General features: G+C 46.7%; 1 protein-coding gene across 3 annotated transcripts in view; it reads left to right on the top strand.

Moving 5' to 3' along the window:
• lyst (lysosomal trafficking regulator) overlaps positions 1–13,184 on the top strand; it is a 46,461-nt gene that overhangs the window by 30,298 nt on the left and 2,979 nt on the right. Inside the window, exons 20-49 of one of the 3 annotated variants that reach the window (XM_076162367.1) lie at positions 693–842; positions 1,334–1,471; positions 1,562–1,760; positions 1,846–1,974; positions 2,647–3,271; positions 3,781–3,961; positions 4,313–4,482; positions 4,618–4,848; positions 5,019–5,185; positions 5,388–5,540; positions 6,231–6,422; positions 6,526–6,737; positions 6,869–7,078; positions 7,332–7,508; positions 7,730–7,806; positions 7,897–8,085; positions 8,289–8,434; positions 8,529–8,625; positions 8,785–8,846; positions 9,066–9,118; positions 9,220–9,372; positions 9,667–9,911; positions 10,183–10,249; positions 10,349–10,505; positions 10,850–10,990; positions 11,102–11,319; positions 11,428–11,658; positions 11,970–12,159; positions 12,257–12,393; positions 12,651–12,749. In XM_076162367.1, coding sequence (XP_076018482.1) covers positions 693–842; positions 1,334–1,471; positions 1,562–1,760; positions 1,846–1,974; positions 2,647–3,271; positions 3,781–3,961; positions 4,313–4,482; positions 4,618–4,848; positions 5,019–5,185; positions 5,388–5,540; positions 6,231–6,422; positions 6,526–6,737; positions 6,869–7,078; positions 7,332–7,508; positions 7,730–7,806; positions 7,897–8,085; positions 8,289–8,434; positions 8,529–8,625; positions 8,785–8,846; positions 9,066–9,118; positions 9,220–9,372; positions 9,667–9,911; positions 10,183–10,249; positions 10,349–10,505; positions 10,850–10,990; positions 11,102–11,319; positions 11,428–11,658; positions 11,970–12,159; positions 12,257–12,393; positions 12,651–12,749 — 5,196 coding nt within the window. Of the gene's footprint in view, positions 1–692; positions 852–1,333; positions 1,472–1,561; positions 1,761–1,845; positions 1,975–2,646; positions 3,272–3,780; positions 3,962–4,312; positions 4,483–4,617; positions 4,849–5,018; positions 5,186–5,387; positions 5,541–6,230; positions 6,423–6,525; positions 6,738–6,868; positions 7,079–7,331; positions 7,509–7,729; positions 7,807–7,896; positions 8,086–8,288; positions 8,435–8,528; positions 8,626–8,784; positions 8,847–9,065; positions 9,119–9,219; positions 9,373–9,666; positions 9,912–10,182; positions 10,250–10,348; positions 10,506–10,849; positions 10,991–11,101; positions 11,320–11,427; positions 11,659–11,969; positions 12,160–12,256; positions 12,394–12,650; positions 12,750–13,184 lie in introns of all 3 variants that reach the window. The other 2 variants (XM_076162359.1, XM_076162351.1) reach the window with 2 other exon arrangements.

Genomic DNA, 13,184 nt, shown 5'->3' with positions numbered 1-13,184 from the left:
ACAAACAAAAACATTAGAAACATCTTAATCAATATAATGCAGACCAATACAACAACACCATTTGTTACAGCTTCTAAATTTACCATAGTGGGGAATTGACGTCACTCTGACAAAGTATCCAACCTGAACATCATTAACCCTAACAGGGCTGCTGTATCAGACTGCACTGGAGTACATGCATATTGTATAACTGGTCATGCTCCAACATTGTGCGAGAGAACAATCCCCAATTAAAGGCACAGCAGGTACACTTTTTTTTAGAACCCTGATTTCAAAATACTTTTGCTTAAACATTCATGCACATTTGGTCAAGCAACATTTTATTGGGCCGTAATTGATTTTGTTGTCAGGCAGATTAATAATGCAGCTATTTACAAGACTGCAAACTTCTCTCCTTCTCTCATAGCTCAGTCTGCCAGAGTCCCAAAGGTCTGCAAGATTTATTACCACTGCAGTAAAGTTGGCCATAAATGACTCCCTGATCAATAGACAGGGAGTGAAGGGACTAAATGGCATTGGTTTTAGGGAATGAGGAGTACTCCATAAAACTTCATGGAGAATATATTGATTTTCTTCTTTTTTAGGATCTGACGTAAGGGTTTCTTTGGAGTGATACAGATGATCTGCTTACGTGTGTGTTTGTTTAGAAAGCACAGTACTGTATTTCTAATGTAGCCATGTTGTATGTCCAGACTCTGCTGGATGGGTGTTGCAGTGGGCCCATCCTAACCCTGGGGGAGGACGGTCAGTTCCGATTGGATACCGAGTCTAATGCTGTGGTGCAGGACATCAGGCTACTCTCAGAGGTCCTTCTGGACTGGAAGATCTGGGCCAAGGCAGAGGTAAACACAGTGAGTCTGTCAGAAAATAAAATGTAGAGCTGTAAAGCTGTTGAAAATCAAGAAGGAGCTTAAATTACAAAGGGGATAAATTAAGCAGTCTAAATTGAATATATTAGGCATAATCATTCTTTGTTTCCTGTCAGGCTTGAAGATAAATTAGCACACAGACATGAGAAGAAATGTTACTGTTGTATCTGCTAATTTTGTCCCAAAGAGTAAAAAACTGAGAATGGCAGCAGCAAATTCTGCACATTTGCAATTTATTCCTAGGTCTGAATATATTACCATTCCTGGTGAAGGCCAGAAACCTCAAACCATCAGCTCGTCTAATGAGGTGTTTTAAAGATTGATACCCTGCAAGAGCAAAATGCTGTGTTATGTTCTTCATTGTGGATTTGCTCAGCAACAGAATTGTGCCTGACTGAAGAATGACTCTCCAATCAAACCATCTGTGCACCCATCCGACATCTTTGTTTATGTGTTTGTGTCAGTGTGGAGTGTGGGAAACCCTGCTCGCTGCCTTAGAGATCCTCATCAGGGTTCACCACCCTCATCAGGTCTTCAACATCCGTCAATTCCTCAAGGCCCAAGTCGTGCATCGCTTCCTGCTTACATGCCAAGTGTTGCAGGTAGGCGGCTGTAACAAATCAGCTGTCACAGTGCCTTTCCTCTTTTCCAGAAGCGATTACCATAACTGACAGCATTGTGTGTTTCTTAAGGAGCATCGGGACGAGCATCTCACTGCCATCCCACAGGAAGTCTGTTTATCATTCGTCAAAATCATCCAGGAAGTCCTCGGGTCTCCTCCAGACCTGGACCTGCTCAGACTCATCTATAATTTCCTGCTAGCTGTTCACCCACCTACCAACACCTACGTCTGCCACACTCCATCCAGCTTCTACTTCTCTCTTCATATAGGTGAGGGAGCACAGCAATTGCAAACGGCACGCTTGCGAATAGTCACAATTTAACTCAACAGCTTCTTTTGATCTACGTTTGTCAGATGGAAGGCTGTACCAGGAGAAGGTCCAGTCCATTTTGTACCTGAGACGCTCCAACAGTGGGGGGAAGTCTGCCAACAGCTCTGTGGTGTCCCTCTCCCCTACTGTCTTTACTGATGCGCCCTCTGAAGGTAGAGTTGGTACACTAGCATTCACGCTGCTAAATCTTTTTTCAGTTGTTGTGGGACAAAGTCAGTACAGACAAAACACACTTCTGGACCTGCTTTTATGACTTTGCCTCTGACTCAGACTGACTAATCCTCCTCAGTCGTAGCTCAGCTTTGGAAACTGTGACTCGTTATATTTTAATGAACTGCTTCCTCTCCTGTGTGACTGCTTGGAGTTTACCTTTTTGTTTTATGGAGTGTCTGCCTCCTCTCCGGACTTCGTCTCTGGTGGAGTTCCTCAAGGGTTCAGTTTAGGTCCTTTTCTCTTCTGCTCGTCTGCTTACTTTGTTGGGGCACATTGGTTCAGGACATATTATACTGCCAGTACAGTGGTTTTCATCTCAGCCATGTGGCTACTATGTGGCTATTAAATTTTGATCTTCGGGGGAATAAAACTCAACAAAACTCAAGATCACAAGCGCAGTACTGGATTGTCTTTGCCACTTTCATACCACACAAGTCACTAAAATACCGAATGGTTGCAGGAAAATGGAAAAAACCTGATTGTGCTTCAGGAAAATGCCACTTGGCCAGAAAAAAAGCAGCTCACAGCAGTGCACTTGTATTAAAATACCACCCGTAACCATTTTAAGTTTAAAGTGCAGCAATTGACAAATCATTTATTCTCTTTTGCAGGCCACCTCCACACTGCTTCTCCTGAACATGGAGGTGATGATCAGTCTTTACGCCCACCAAGCTTGGCACCATCCCCATACTCCTCTCCGTTGCTTACACCTCGACTTGGACACGGTAGCTCGAGTGAGGCAGGTGAAAGCGATGGGGTTTCCCTCACCACTCAGCAGGCTTTGGGTAGCACAGAAACACTCAAGAGGGGCGGATGTGACGAGCAGCTCCTTAGCAGTTGCGAATCAGCAAAGACCATCTGTGACTCCAGGGAAGGGGGTGAGGTAGGATCCCAGCGCACCCCCTCCATCAGTGTCGAGGAGGAGCGGGATGAGGCAGCGGAGGTGGACAGCCTAGCAGAGGGCAGCGTGGGGGTTGCAGAGTCTGAGGACAGATTTGACTGGGCCAGTGATGAGGCTCCTCGCCGCCCCGACAGCCTCAAAGGCATCCAGTCTTTCCAGAGGAGCCACAGCAACCTGGCCAGTCTGGGCCTGGCTTTTCCAGCTCCTAATGGCTCTTTAGCCGTTGGCCGCTGGCCCAGTGCAGCTGACCGAGGCTCTATGCCTGAAGACTGGGAGAGCTACACCTACTCTCCTGGCTATGAAAGGACCCACAGCAAGACAGAGTCCAATGACAGGTACTCTACTTAAGTGTACACGGTTTACTTGTACTACAGGTTTTGTATTGTAGACACTCTAAAGTTGGATCACTACTATGTGGTATTCAAATTGACATGTTAACAGTTTTCTAATCTTTTCAAGCAATGCAGAGTGATAATAAAAACACAGTGATTTGAAAAACTTACTGTGATTATATGGCACACATTTGTAGGCAAGTAATGGAATTTTTAGAGTGCCTCAACATTTAGAACCTTATCAGTTTGAGAGTTGTAGTGGGGCTAATTATGAAAATACTTTAACAGTCTCTCTCCACACATCTGCACATGGTACACAGACAACTTGTTTACAATTGCAGAAAAAAGTGGCACCATGAGACAATACCGATGGTGCATTATCCTCTTCTCTGGATGGAAGACATACAAATTCCACATTTTGTACTTTAAATAGGATACATCCATCGCTTAAAATGGCAGTTTGGTTGAGGGTTAATTTGGCCTCAGTAATGAAGCAATAAATTGTTTTTCAGGTCCTGCACAGAAGACTGCCTGGTGCTGATATGCTGCGGTCTCTACGACCTTCTGAGGGGTGTGTTGCTGCTGCTGCCTGATCTCATGCTTGAGGAGGTGATGGACAAGCTCATCCAGCCAGAAGCTCTCATTGTCCTGGTCAACCACTCCTCACCTCTCATTCAGCAAGGGGTCATGAAGGTTGGTTCTGTGTTATCTGTAATGGGTCTCAGAGTGATATTGTTGAACTGTCCCCACTCATCACCATAAAGCAGTGCAATGCCCTAACAATGTATTGGTGACCTTTCAATAATAATAGCAGAGTTTAAGTAATAGCAGAGTTTAATTCAAAAAAGTAAATCATAAAAAATGTACTTGCTCAATAGAGGATATAAAAGTAAATTAGGAATGGAGATAAGCAGAAAAGCAGCATGATTCAGTGGGTCAGCATTATCTGCCGAGCTATAAGACTGATTTAAACACTTGTTCTACTGCCAAGTGCAGGATAGTGTACCGTAGTTGCAGACGTATGATTCTGCTCTTTTCTCCCAGTTGCTAGATGCCTATTTCAGCAGGGCCCTTAAGGAGCAGAAGGAGAAGTTCCTGAAGAACCATGGCTTCTCTCTACTAGCCAACCAGCTGTACATTCATCAGGGCAGCCAGGGGCTCCTCGAATGCTTCCTGGAAATGTTATTTGGACGCCCGGTGGGCCTGGAGGAAGAGTGAGTTTACTTTTGTTGTAGTGTCATGCATACGATAGAATAAATTTGATGTGTAACAAAATGTTTTGCTTGTTTATTTACTTTTATGCGACTCACAATGACTTGAATTATTTCATTTATTCCCTCTGTTTATAGTATGGACCTGGAGGAAATGGAAAACATCTCACCCTTCAGGAAGCGCTGTATCATTCCAGTGTTGGGTCTTATTGAAAACTCCCTCTATGAGAACTCTCTGTTACACAACATCCTGTGCATGTTGCTGCAGCTCCTCAACGCCTGCCCCAAGCTGGCAGACATCCTGCTGGACCATGGACTCCTCTACGTGCTCTTTAACACCCTCTCCACCCTCAATGGCATGGAGAATGGGTACGGCTGCCAGGAGAGAGAATTAGTCATGATTATAGTTCTTGGGTTTTGTCTTATCAACCCTTCAGAATTCAGTCATTCCTGATTATTCGTCACTGTTCAACGATTTGGCAGAACTCTCTTCCTGTGCTCAATATTTGTGTTGTCTTTTCTTGTCCTCCCTCTTTCAGTATTCCCCTGAATGACTACAAGCTGCTGGTGTGTGACATCCAGCAGCTGTTGGTAGCCGTGACCATCCACTCCTGCAGCTCTTCGGGGTCCCAGTACTTCCGCATCATCGAAGACCTCATTACCTTGCTTGGTTTCATGCAGACCAGCAAAATGCGACGCACACAGGGTACAAACTGCCTTTTATGGAAAGCAGTGGGCTATGATTGCATGCCTGGATCGAAATACTGCTGCAACATGCTTGGAATTAATCTTGACACCTTTTATTTTTAGTTGTTCATAATTTTACTAATCTATCTGTGTTATATTATTACTCTAATTGTCACTCTCAGAAGTAGCATTGGACTCATTACATGTCTTCCATTTTCTAGAGATGGCAGTGGCTTTGCAGTTCCGTGTGCTTCAGTCGGCAATAGAGTTCATAAAGACCACAGCCAATCAGGAGCCTCAGAAGTTGAGCAGCTCAGTGAATGCGCCAAGCTCTCCACATCACGCCATCTATCAGAAACGCAAGAGCATCGCAGGTGAGCGTTTAAAAAACAAAACAAACAACGGTAGAGATCCAGTCAGTCCTGTTTTCTACTCCAAGCATTGCGTCACCATCTTCTCACCTGACTGTCTTGATCCTTTCCCATCCACATTTGAAGGTTCCATTGCCATGAAAGACTCCATTATCCCTCGCATTCCCAGACAGCACTACTGCTCGTATGGCCAGATCCCCCTCTCCCCCCCTTTCAGCTTCCTGTCTCAGGATTCCCCCCTCCCCTCCCCTACTGGAGCGCCATCCTACCTGCTCCACTCAGACACAGGTAGCAAGGACAGTGGTCCACAGTGGAGAACATACTCCCTATCCAGGGGACATGTTTCCAGGTTTTGCCGTGAACTGACCCTTTCCCTGGTTCTTAATCAGGGATTTAATGTGCCCAGTACCCTTGTGCCCTACTGGTGCCTTTGTGTGTGCATGTGTCTGTACGAATGCTTAACTAAACCATAAGCATTTCTGCACAGATGGTGTTATGATCAGTGAATCTTTATAATCTTCTAAATCTTCAATTATGTATTTTATATTAGCATAACCTTACTCTGAACTCTGAAACCCAAGCATATGTGCATATATGTGCATATACTTGGTACACCGTCATATGTAGCCATTATATGCAATAGAAAAACAAAAGAAACATTCACAACTCACAACAATCATAATGTGTGCGTAGGCCGGCGGCGGTTCTCTCTGGCCCAGACTGACTCTCTCCTCATGCGGATGCGCTCTGTAGCCAGTGACGAACTCAACCAGATGATGCAGAGAAGGATGAGCCAGGAAAACCCCATCCGCGCCAGTGAGACGGAGTTCGTCCAACGGCTGCAGAGGCTCGTGGTCCTGGCAGTCAACAGACTCATTTACCACGGCAAGCAACAATACTTTTATCACACATCTAATCGTTCGCTTTCATTCTTACAGGAGCACAAAGAGGATTTGTTTCCTGATTCTTGGTCTGTGTCTTGTTTCAGATGTGAGCCAGGATTTATTTGACCTACTGAATATTCCTGATTCGCCGGATCAACAGATTACCACACCAGATCCTTGTGATCATCCACAGGATGAAAGTGGATGCGCCTCTACCCCACACTCACCTACACTCTTCACCCTCCCACCTGCAAGCAAGAAGAGCTTCCAAAAAGACGTCCTCAAACTCATGATGGAGGGAATCAAACTAAGCTTGGTATGACCAAATGCATTGAACAGTTCTCAAAAATTAAGCTTTTTCTTGAACTTTGTATAATCCTAGCAATGTCAATAACTAGTCATAGTGTTACACTGGGAGACAAATAACCGTTGTTGGTGTTTCCACAGGGCAGCACAGGTCGGGGAGGTGCTCCACATCAGCAGTGGCGCAGGATCCTATGGTCATGCCGGGACACTTTCCGGATCCAAATTGGCCGTCTGCTGGTGCACACACTCAGCCCCGCACTGCCGTTGTCTGAGAGGAAGGAGGCACTGGAGTTTGTGTTTGATCCTAAACACTTGGATATCCTCAGGGAGAGTCTCAGCCCGGGGCTAGAGGTGAATGCTAAGGAAGTGCCTCAGTACTGTGCATTCATAGCTAGATCTCTAATTCTTAAACAGTGCTCACAGACAACTGTAACCCTTCAAATGCATTTATTTGGAATATTACACCATTTTTATTTATGAATAGTTGCAATTTGTATCGTTTGACAGAAATACGCTTTACTTGGCGTTTGACCACCTTGTTACTTATCCCTGGCTTGTTTGGGACACTAATTACATTTCTATTGTTGTATTATTTCTCGCTCAGCATGGACCAAAGTTGTCGCTGTACCTGTACGAAATGCTGCATGACCATAAGGAGAGCCTCACCAAAGAGGAGCAGTCTGCTGTCGGCGTGTTCATGACCTCACTCAAACTTTGTGGCCACCGCTGCATCCCACCCAGTGCTCCACACAAGCAAGATCTGCTCAAGGCCATTAAAGAAGTAAGGGAACAGAGACAATGTCTAAACATTCTAAGTCTAGCCTAGTTTACATGTTTACCACTTTACCAGTATGAAACATTAGTGTTCATTGGTGGGTTTCTATAGCTTCTAACTAACAGAGACTTGTACAAATACAAACTGTGTCTACCCAGGTTACGAGCCCAGTTGCCATAAGTAATGTGTGTGGAGAAATTGGTTTGATATGAATTTTATTCCTACAGGAAAAATCTAAGTATGAAGCAGAAGAGAAAACAAGCAAAGTGGCTTGGGAGAAGAAAATGGCCAACACACAGAGGAAGTGAGCGGAGCCTTTTGCCGTGCATTTACGATCAGTGCAAGAAAACGGTGGCAGCGACTGAGCAACTGTTTCTTATTCCTTCCTTCACAGCCTCATCCAGAGACTAGATGGCAAGTCCAAAGACATCTCCAAAATAGCGGCGGACATCACTCAGAACGTGTCTCTGCGGCAAGGCATGGAGAGAAAGAAAGTCATCCAACACATCCGCGGCTTGTACAAGATCGACCTGAGCGCCAGCCGACACTGGCAGGAGCTGGTGCAGCAACTCACACACGACCGGTGAGCATGACATTTGTTTCTGTATTTGCTACGTTGTATGGCCAAAAAACCCCAGCTCAAAGAGTTGAGTCAAGTCTCAGTCAGTGTTGGAATGTTGTGTGTCTAAGCACTATAGCTGAAAGTCATAAATCTCCAATGTGGTTTCAGTTTAATGCCCAGTTGCGAGTAAACATTTGGTTTGAGCGTGCTGTAATGTGTTTCAGTGCGGTGTGGTACGATCAGACGTCCTACCCGACGTCCTGGCAGCTGGACCCCACTGAAGGGCCCAACCGGGAGCGACGGCGGCTGCAGCGATGCTACCTCACTATCCCGAACAAATACCTGCTGAAGGACAGACGCAAGGCTGAAGGTGAAGAAACCTTTGAGCAATATAGCAATAGTTGCCGTCTGATACTTCCGTACGTTTGGTTCAGTGTTTTTATTGTGTCCCTCTAACTGCTCAGATACCATGAAGCCTCCGTTGTCCTTCCTGTTTGAGGATAAGACTCACTCCTCATTCTCATCCACTGTGAAAGACAAGGCCACTAGCGAGCCCATCAGGTATAATTTCCTTCCTCTCCTGTCTGCTCGCCTGTAAGCCAAGTAACATCAAATTCCTCATAGGGAACCAGGATAAGCTGAGAGCACATAAGTGACTAATCTACTTTGCCACGCTGAAGGGTATAAAGGATTTATTCAGCGATGTCTTTCTGTCCTCAGGTTCACCAGACGATGCGTTAGCGTTGCCCCTTCCAGAGAGACAGCGGGGGAGCTACTTCTTGGTAAGATACTGACCACCGCTCACAGCTGCTCCATGCATAATATAGTGTACTCTTTATAAAGCCGGTCACAAGACACAGAGAGAAATGTGTTCTCTCAGGCACAAGAGAATACTGCCATCGTCTCTCATAAACAGCTCACAAACAAGTAATTCACTGAGGGATGCTCTTGTTTATCATAGCTGAGTACACTGACTCTTACTCATTTGTGCTGTGTCACAGGAAAGTCTGGGATGTACTTTGTGGAGGACAATGCTGCTGATCACGACAACCAGGTAAAACCAGAGCACCGATCCAGTTTCTTCCCGCCAGAGGGATGAGCCTGCATGTGTGCTCACCGTCACACATCCACATCTCTGTTTATATTTCTGGACAGAGCCTTCACGGTGAGACCGAGGCTCCTTCGTTCTCCTGGACGTACGAGGAAATAAAAGAGGTCCACAAGCGCTGGTGGCAGCTGAGGGACAACGCTGTGGAAATATTCCTCTCCAACGGCAGGACTCTGCTGTTGGCTTTCGACAACACCAAGGTGAGGCAAAGGATCGAACCGAGATCAGCCGGAATGTGAACAGAAGGTTGCTTGAATCAAAGCACCTGTGGGGGAAAATCCTCCTAGTGGTGATGACCAGTACTGCTTTTGTATCACAGCTTGAGGAAATGCAGTACAGTCAGATGAGCGATGCTGGAGTCTACTGATAATACTGAAAATAATAATATATGAAAGGATTTACAGTAATACAGTCACCTCAGTAATAAACAGGCCTGCACAAACATCTGTCACAAATGTCTCCGGTTTGTAACAAATGAATGTGTGTCTGTGTAGTTCCGCGACGACGTCTACCACAACATCCTGACTTCGGACCTGCCCAACCTACTGGAGCACGGGAACATCACAGCGCTCACACAGCTATGGAGCTCAGGGCAGATCTCCAACTTCGAGTACCTCACACATCTCAACAAGCACGCCGGCCGCTCCTTTAATGACCTCATGCAGTATCCTGTGTTCCCTTTCATCTTGCGAGACTACATCAGCGAGACCCTGGACCTGCAGGACCCAGGCATCTATAGGTCAGTGTCGGATAGCGTCTCTACGGATTGGATAGCTGCTGGTGTGGTTACATCATGTGTTATGCATGGAAAAGGATATTTAATGGGAAAATTAGAGTGTATATTGTCATGAAGATGAGTCATAAACACTGTAAAGATAATTTATTCCTCCTCTGCCATTGAGGCCAATGCTCTCAAAGCTGCTGTGTGTATTAAATCAAGCTTTGTTGCCTTTTTCACTGGAGAATATCTTCATCCGTCACACCTTTGTTTACATTTTGTTGTCATACAGGAACTTGAACAAACCCATTGCAGTCCAGTCAAAGGAGAAAGAAGATCGATATGTAGACAATTACAAGGTAAGGCCTGTTGTCCCTTTGGCAGGATTTCATTTGTGTGACTTTATTCATCTGATTGATATTAATGTTGTGTGTCTCTGTTTGTATTTCCCTGTGCAGTACCTGGAGGAAGAGTACAAGAAGGGCATCCGCGAGGACGACCCCATGCCTCCCGTCCAGCCGTACCACTACGGCTCGCACTACTCCAACAGCGGCACCGTGCTGCACTTCCTGGTCCGGATGCCTCCCTTCACCAAGATGTTCCTCGCCTACCAGGGTGAGAGACCGGTGAACCTTCACTAGAAACAGAGCAGAGCAGGACGGAGCACATTGTCAATTAGTGTTAAGTGCCGAGCGCTGGAACATATTTAGCCATGAAAGCTTGTTTTGCTTTTATACTTATTTGTCTCTGATCAGTTCCTGACGCGCGTCCCCTCATGTTCCTCTTTTCTTGATAATTATATTTTTTCATCCGTCTCTCTCTAGTGATCCTCTGAAGTATCCCATCGTTTTATGTGATTGTTAATGTATTCGGCGCTCCTGATGTCTAAGATCATGAAAGAGGATCTTTTTCAATCAGCGTGATGAATGTATAATTAGATTGTCTCCGTCGTTAATTAGACCAGAGCTTTGATATCCCGGACCGGACGTTTCACTCCATGAACACAACGTGGCGCCTATCCTCCTACGAGTCCATGACGGATGTGAAAGAGCTCATTCCCGAGTTTTTCTACCTCCCAGAATTCCTGGTCAACAGAGAGGGTAGGAAATTATTAGAAAAATAAAGTTTTATTCGTGTTCTTTTATTTAATCTGCCATTCTACCTTCTATGTGTCGACAATCTCACACCATCTTATTCATTCTTTGCAACAGGCTTTGATTTTGGGGTTCGGCAGAATGGCGAGAGGGTAAATCACGTCAATCTGCCCCCCTGGGCCCGCAACGACCCGCGTCTTTTCATCCTGATCCACCGGCAGGCGCTGGAGTCGGAGCAAGTCTCCCAGATGCTTTGCCAGTGGATCGACCTGGTGTTCGGGCTTAAACAGAAAGGCAAAGCTGCTGTCCAGGCCATCAACGTCTTCCACCCAGCTGTAAATCACCACCTGATTACTCGTCCTTCACAAAAACAATTATTAAATGAAACTCTTTGCCTGCCAGCCCCTGTTTCTGAGGTTAGCTTTCATGTCTCCTTTCCGCAGACGTACTTTGGTATGGACGTCTCGGCTGTAGAAGACCCCGTGCAGCGACGGGCCCTGGAGACGATGATCAAAACATACGGACAGACACCCAGGCAGCTGTTCAACGGCTCCCACATCAGCAGAGCAGGACCCAAACTCCTGATGGAGGGGGAGCTACCGGCGGCCATGGGTCTCCTGGTTCAGCTCGCCTTCAGAGAATCCAGAGAGCAGGCGAAGGAGATCATCTGCCCGGTAATCTGCACTGTGGCGGTTAATGATATTTATGGAATTATAATTATGTTCTTGATCAGTTTAAATGGGACGGAACAAATACTGTATGCATTACCAGCAGAGTTATGATTCGTACCTGTACACAGATGCATCTCATGAATCTGTAATGGGGCTTTAGTGGAGCACTCCTGGGGGAAATGAACCCAAAGCCTTTTTTGCTTTTGAGTCAACCTCTCACGCTCGCTTAACCGCACCTGCTGCTCCTGTGACGTCGCGTCGCTTCCACACTGTGCGCTCTCCAGCTGACAATTTCCTCTTCCCCTCCACCCCAGAGCCCACTGCCTTGGATCAAAGGTCTAAAGTGGGGTGAATACGTTGGGTCCCCCAGCGCTCCGGACCCGGTGGTGTGCTTCAGTCAGCCCCACGGGGAGAGGTTCGGCTCTCTGCTGGCTCTGCCCACGCGCGCCATCTGCGGCCTGTCACGCAAATTCTGCCTCATGATGATCTACAGCAAGGAGCAAGGTAAGGAAGGAACCAACCTGTCAGTCATAAAAGCGACCTTGAGTATTTCCCAGCATCCATCTCACGCCACTAACCTTGCTACCGTCTCCCCCCGTAGGCGTGCGCAGCATGCACAGCACAGACATCCAGTGGTCGGCCATCTTGAGCTGGGGCTACGCAGACAACATTTTGCGGCTGAAGAGCAAACAGAGCGAGCCTCCTATCAACTTCATCCAGTGTTCACAACTGCACCAGGTGACCGCAGTTTGAACTCCTACTGACACTGGGCGGACTACGCCGGCAATGGGGGCAAACACTCACACATTTAGGAAACAATTTTCCAAAAAGCGCCATCTAGTAGACGGGAATAACAAATCTCCCATTTAGTGTCTCTCACTAGCATTCAGCTATTTCCCCCTATGTGATCATCTCTCTCTCTCTCTCTCTCTCTCTCTCTCTCTCTCTCTCTCGCTCTCTCTCTCTCTCCCCCCCCCCCTCCCCCCCTCTCACAGGTGACCAGCTGTGCCTGGGTGCCCGATGGCTGCCAGCTCTTTACCGGGAGCAAGTGTGGAGTCATCACCGCCTACAGTAACCGCTTCACCACTACCACAGTGAGTTTCCATGACAACAACCTCCCCCCCCCCCCACCACCCCCCCATGAAACCTTCCGCCTCCAAATCTGCACCCATCCGCCCACATTCCATTACCCCCCCACCCCCACCACCATCACCGCTCTTCCTCCTCCTCCTCCTCCTCCTCCTCCCCTCTTTAACCAGCCTCACCGTGCTCCCATGCTCGGCTTTATCCCGGCACATCTCGGTCGCCCTTGAAACACATTTACACCGAGCCTACAAGTGGAATTATGGGTCAGGGAGTTCAATCATCAGAGAGGCTTTTAGACTTTCATCGGCATCCATCAGTCGTCCAGGTTTTCTTCTCTGAAGGGAGTGTGGATAGCGATTGATTTGTACCGTTCAGTTCCTCGTTTTAAGGGACCGATTAATGGAATTTAAGCGGGGATATGTTAAGCAGCCCCTTCTGCTTCA

Source organism: Genypterus blacodes, unplaced genomic scaffold (genome assembly GCF_046128005.1).
Source record: "Genypterus blacodes isolate CSIRO-AG114 ecotype Tasmania unplaced genomic scaffold, CSIRO-AGI_Gbla_v1 ptg000012l_1, whole genome shotgun sequence".
In the NCBI taxonomy this organism is placed as follows: domain Eukaryota; kingdom Metazoa; phylum Chordata; class Actinopteri; order Ophidiiformes; family Ophidiidae; genus Genypterus; species Genypterus blacodes.
Note: the sequence above shows the minus strand (reverse complement) of the source record. Positions and strands in the feature narration are given on the sequence as shown.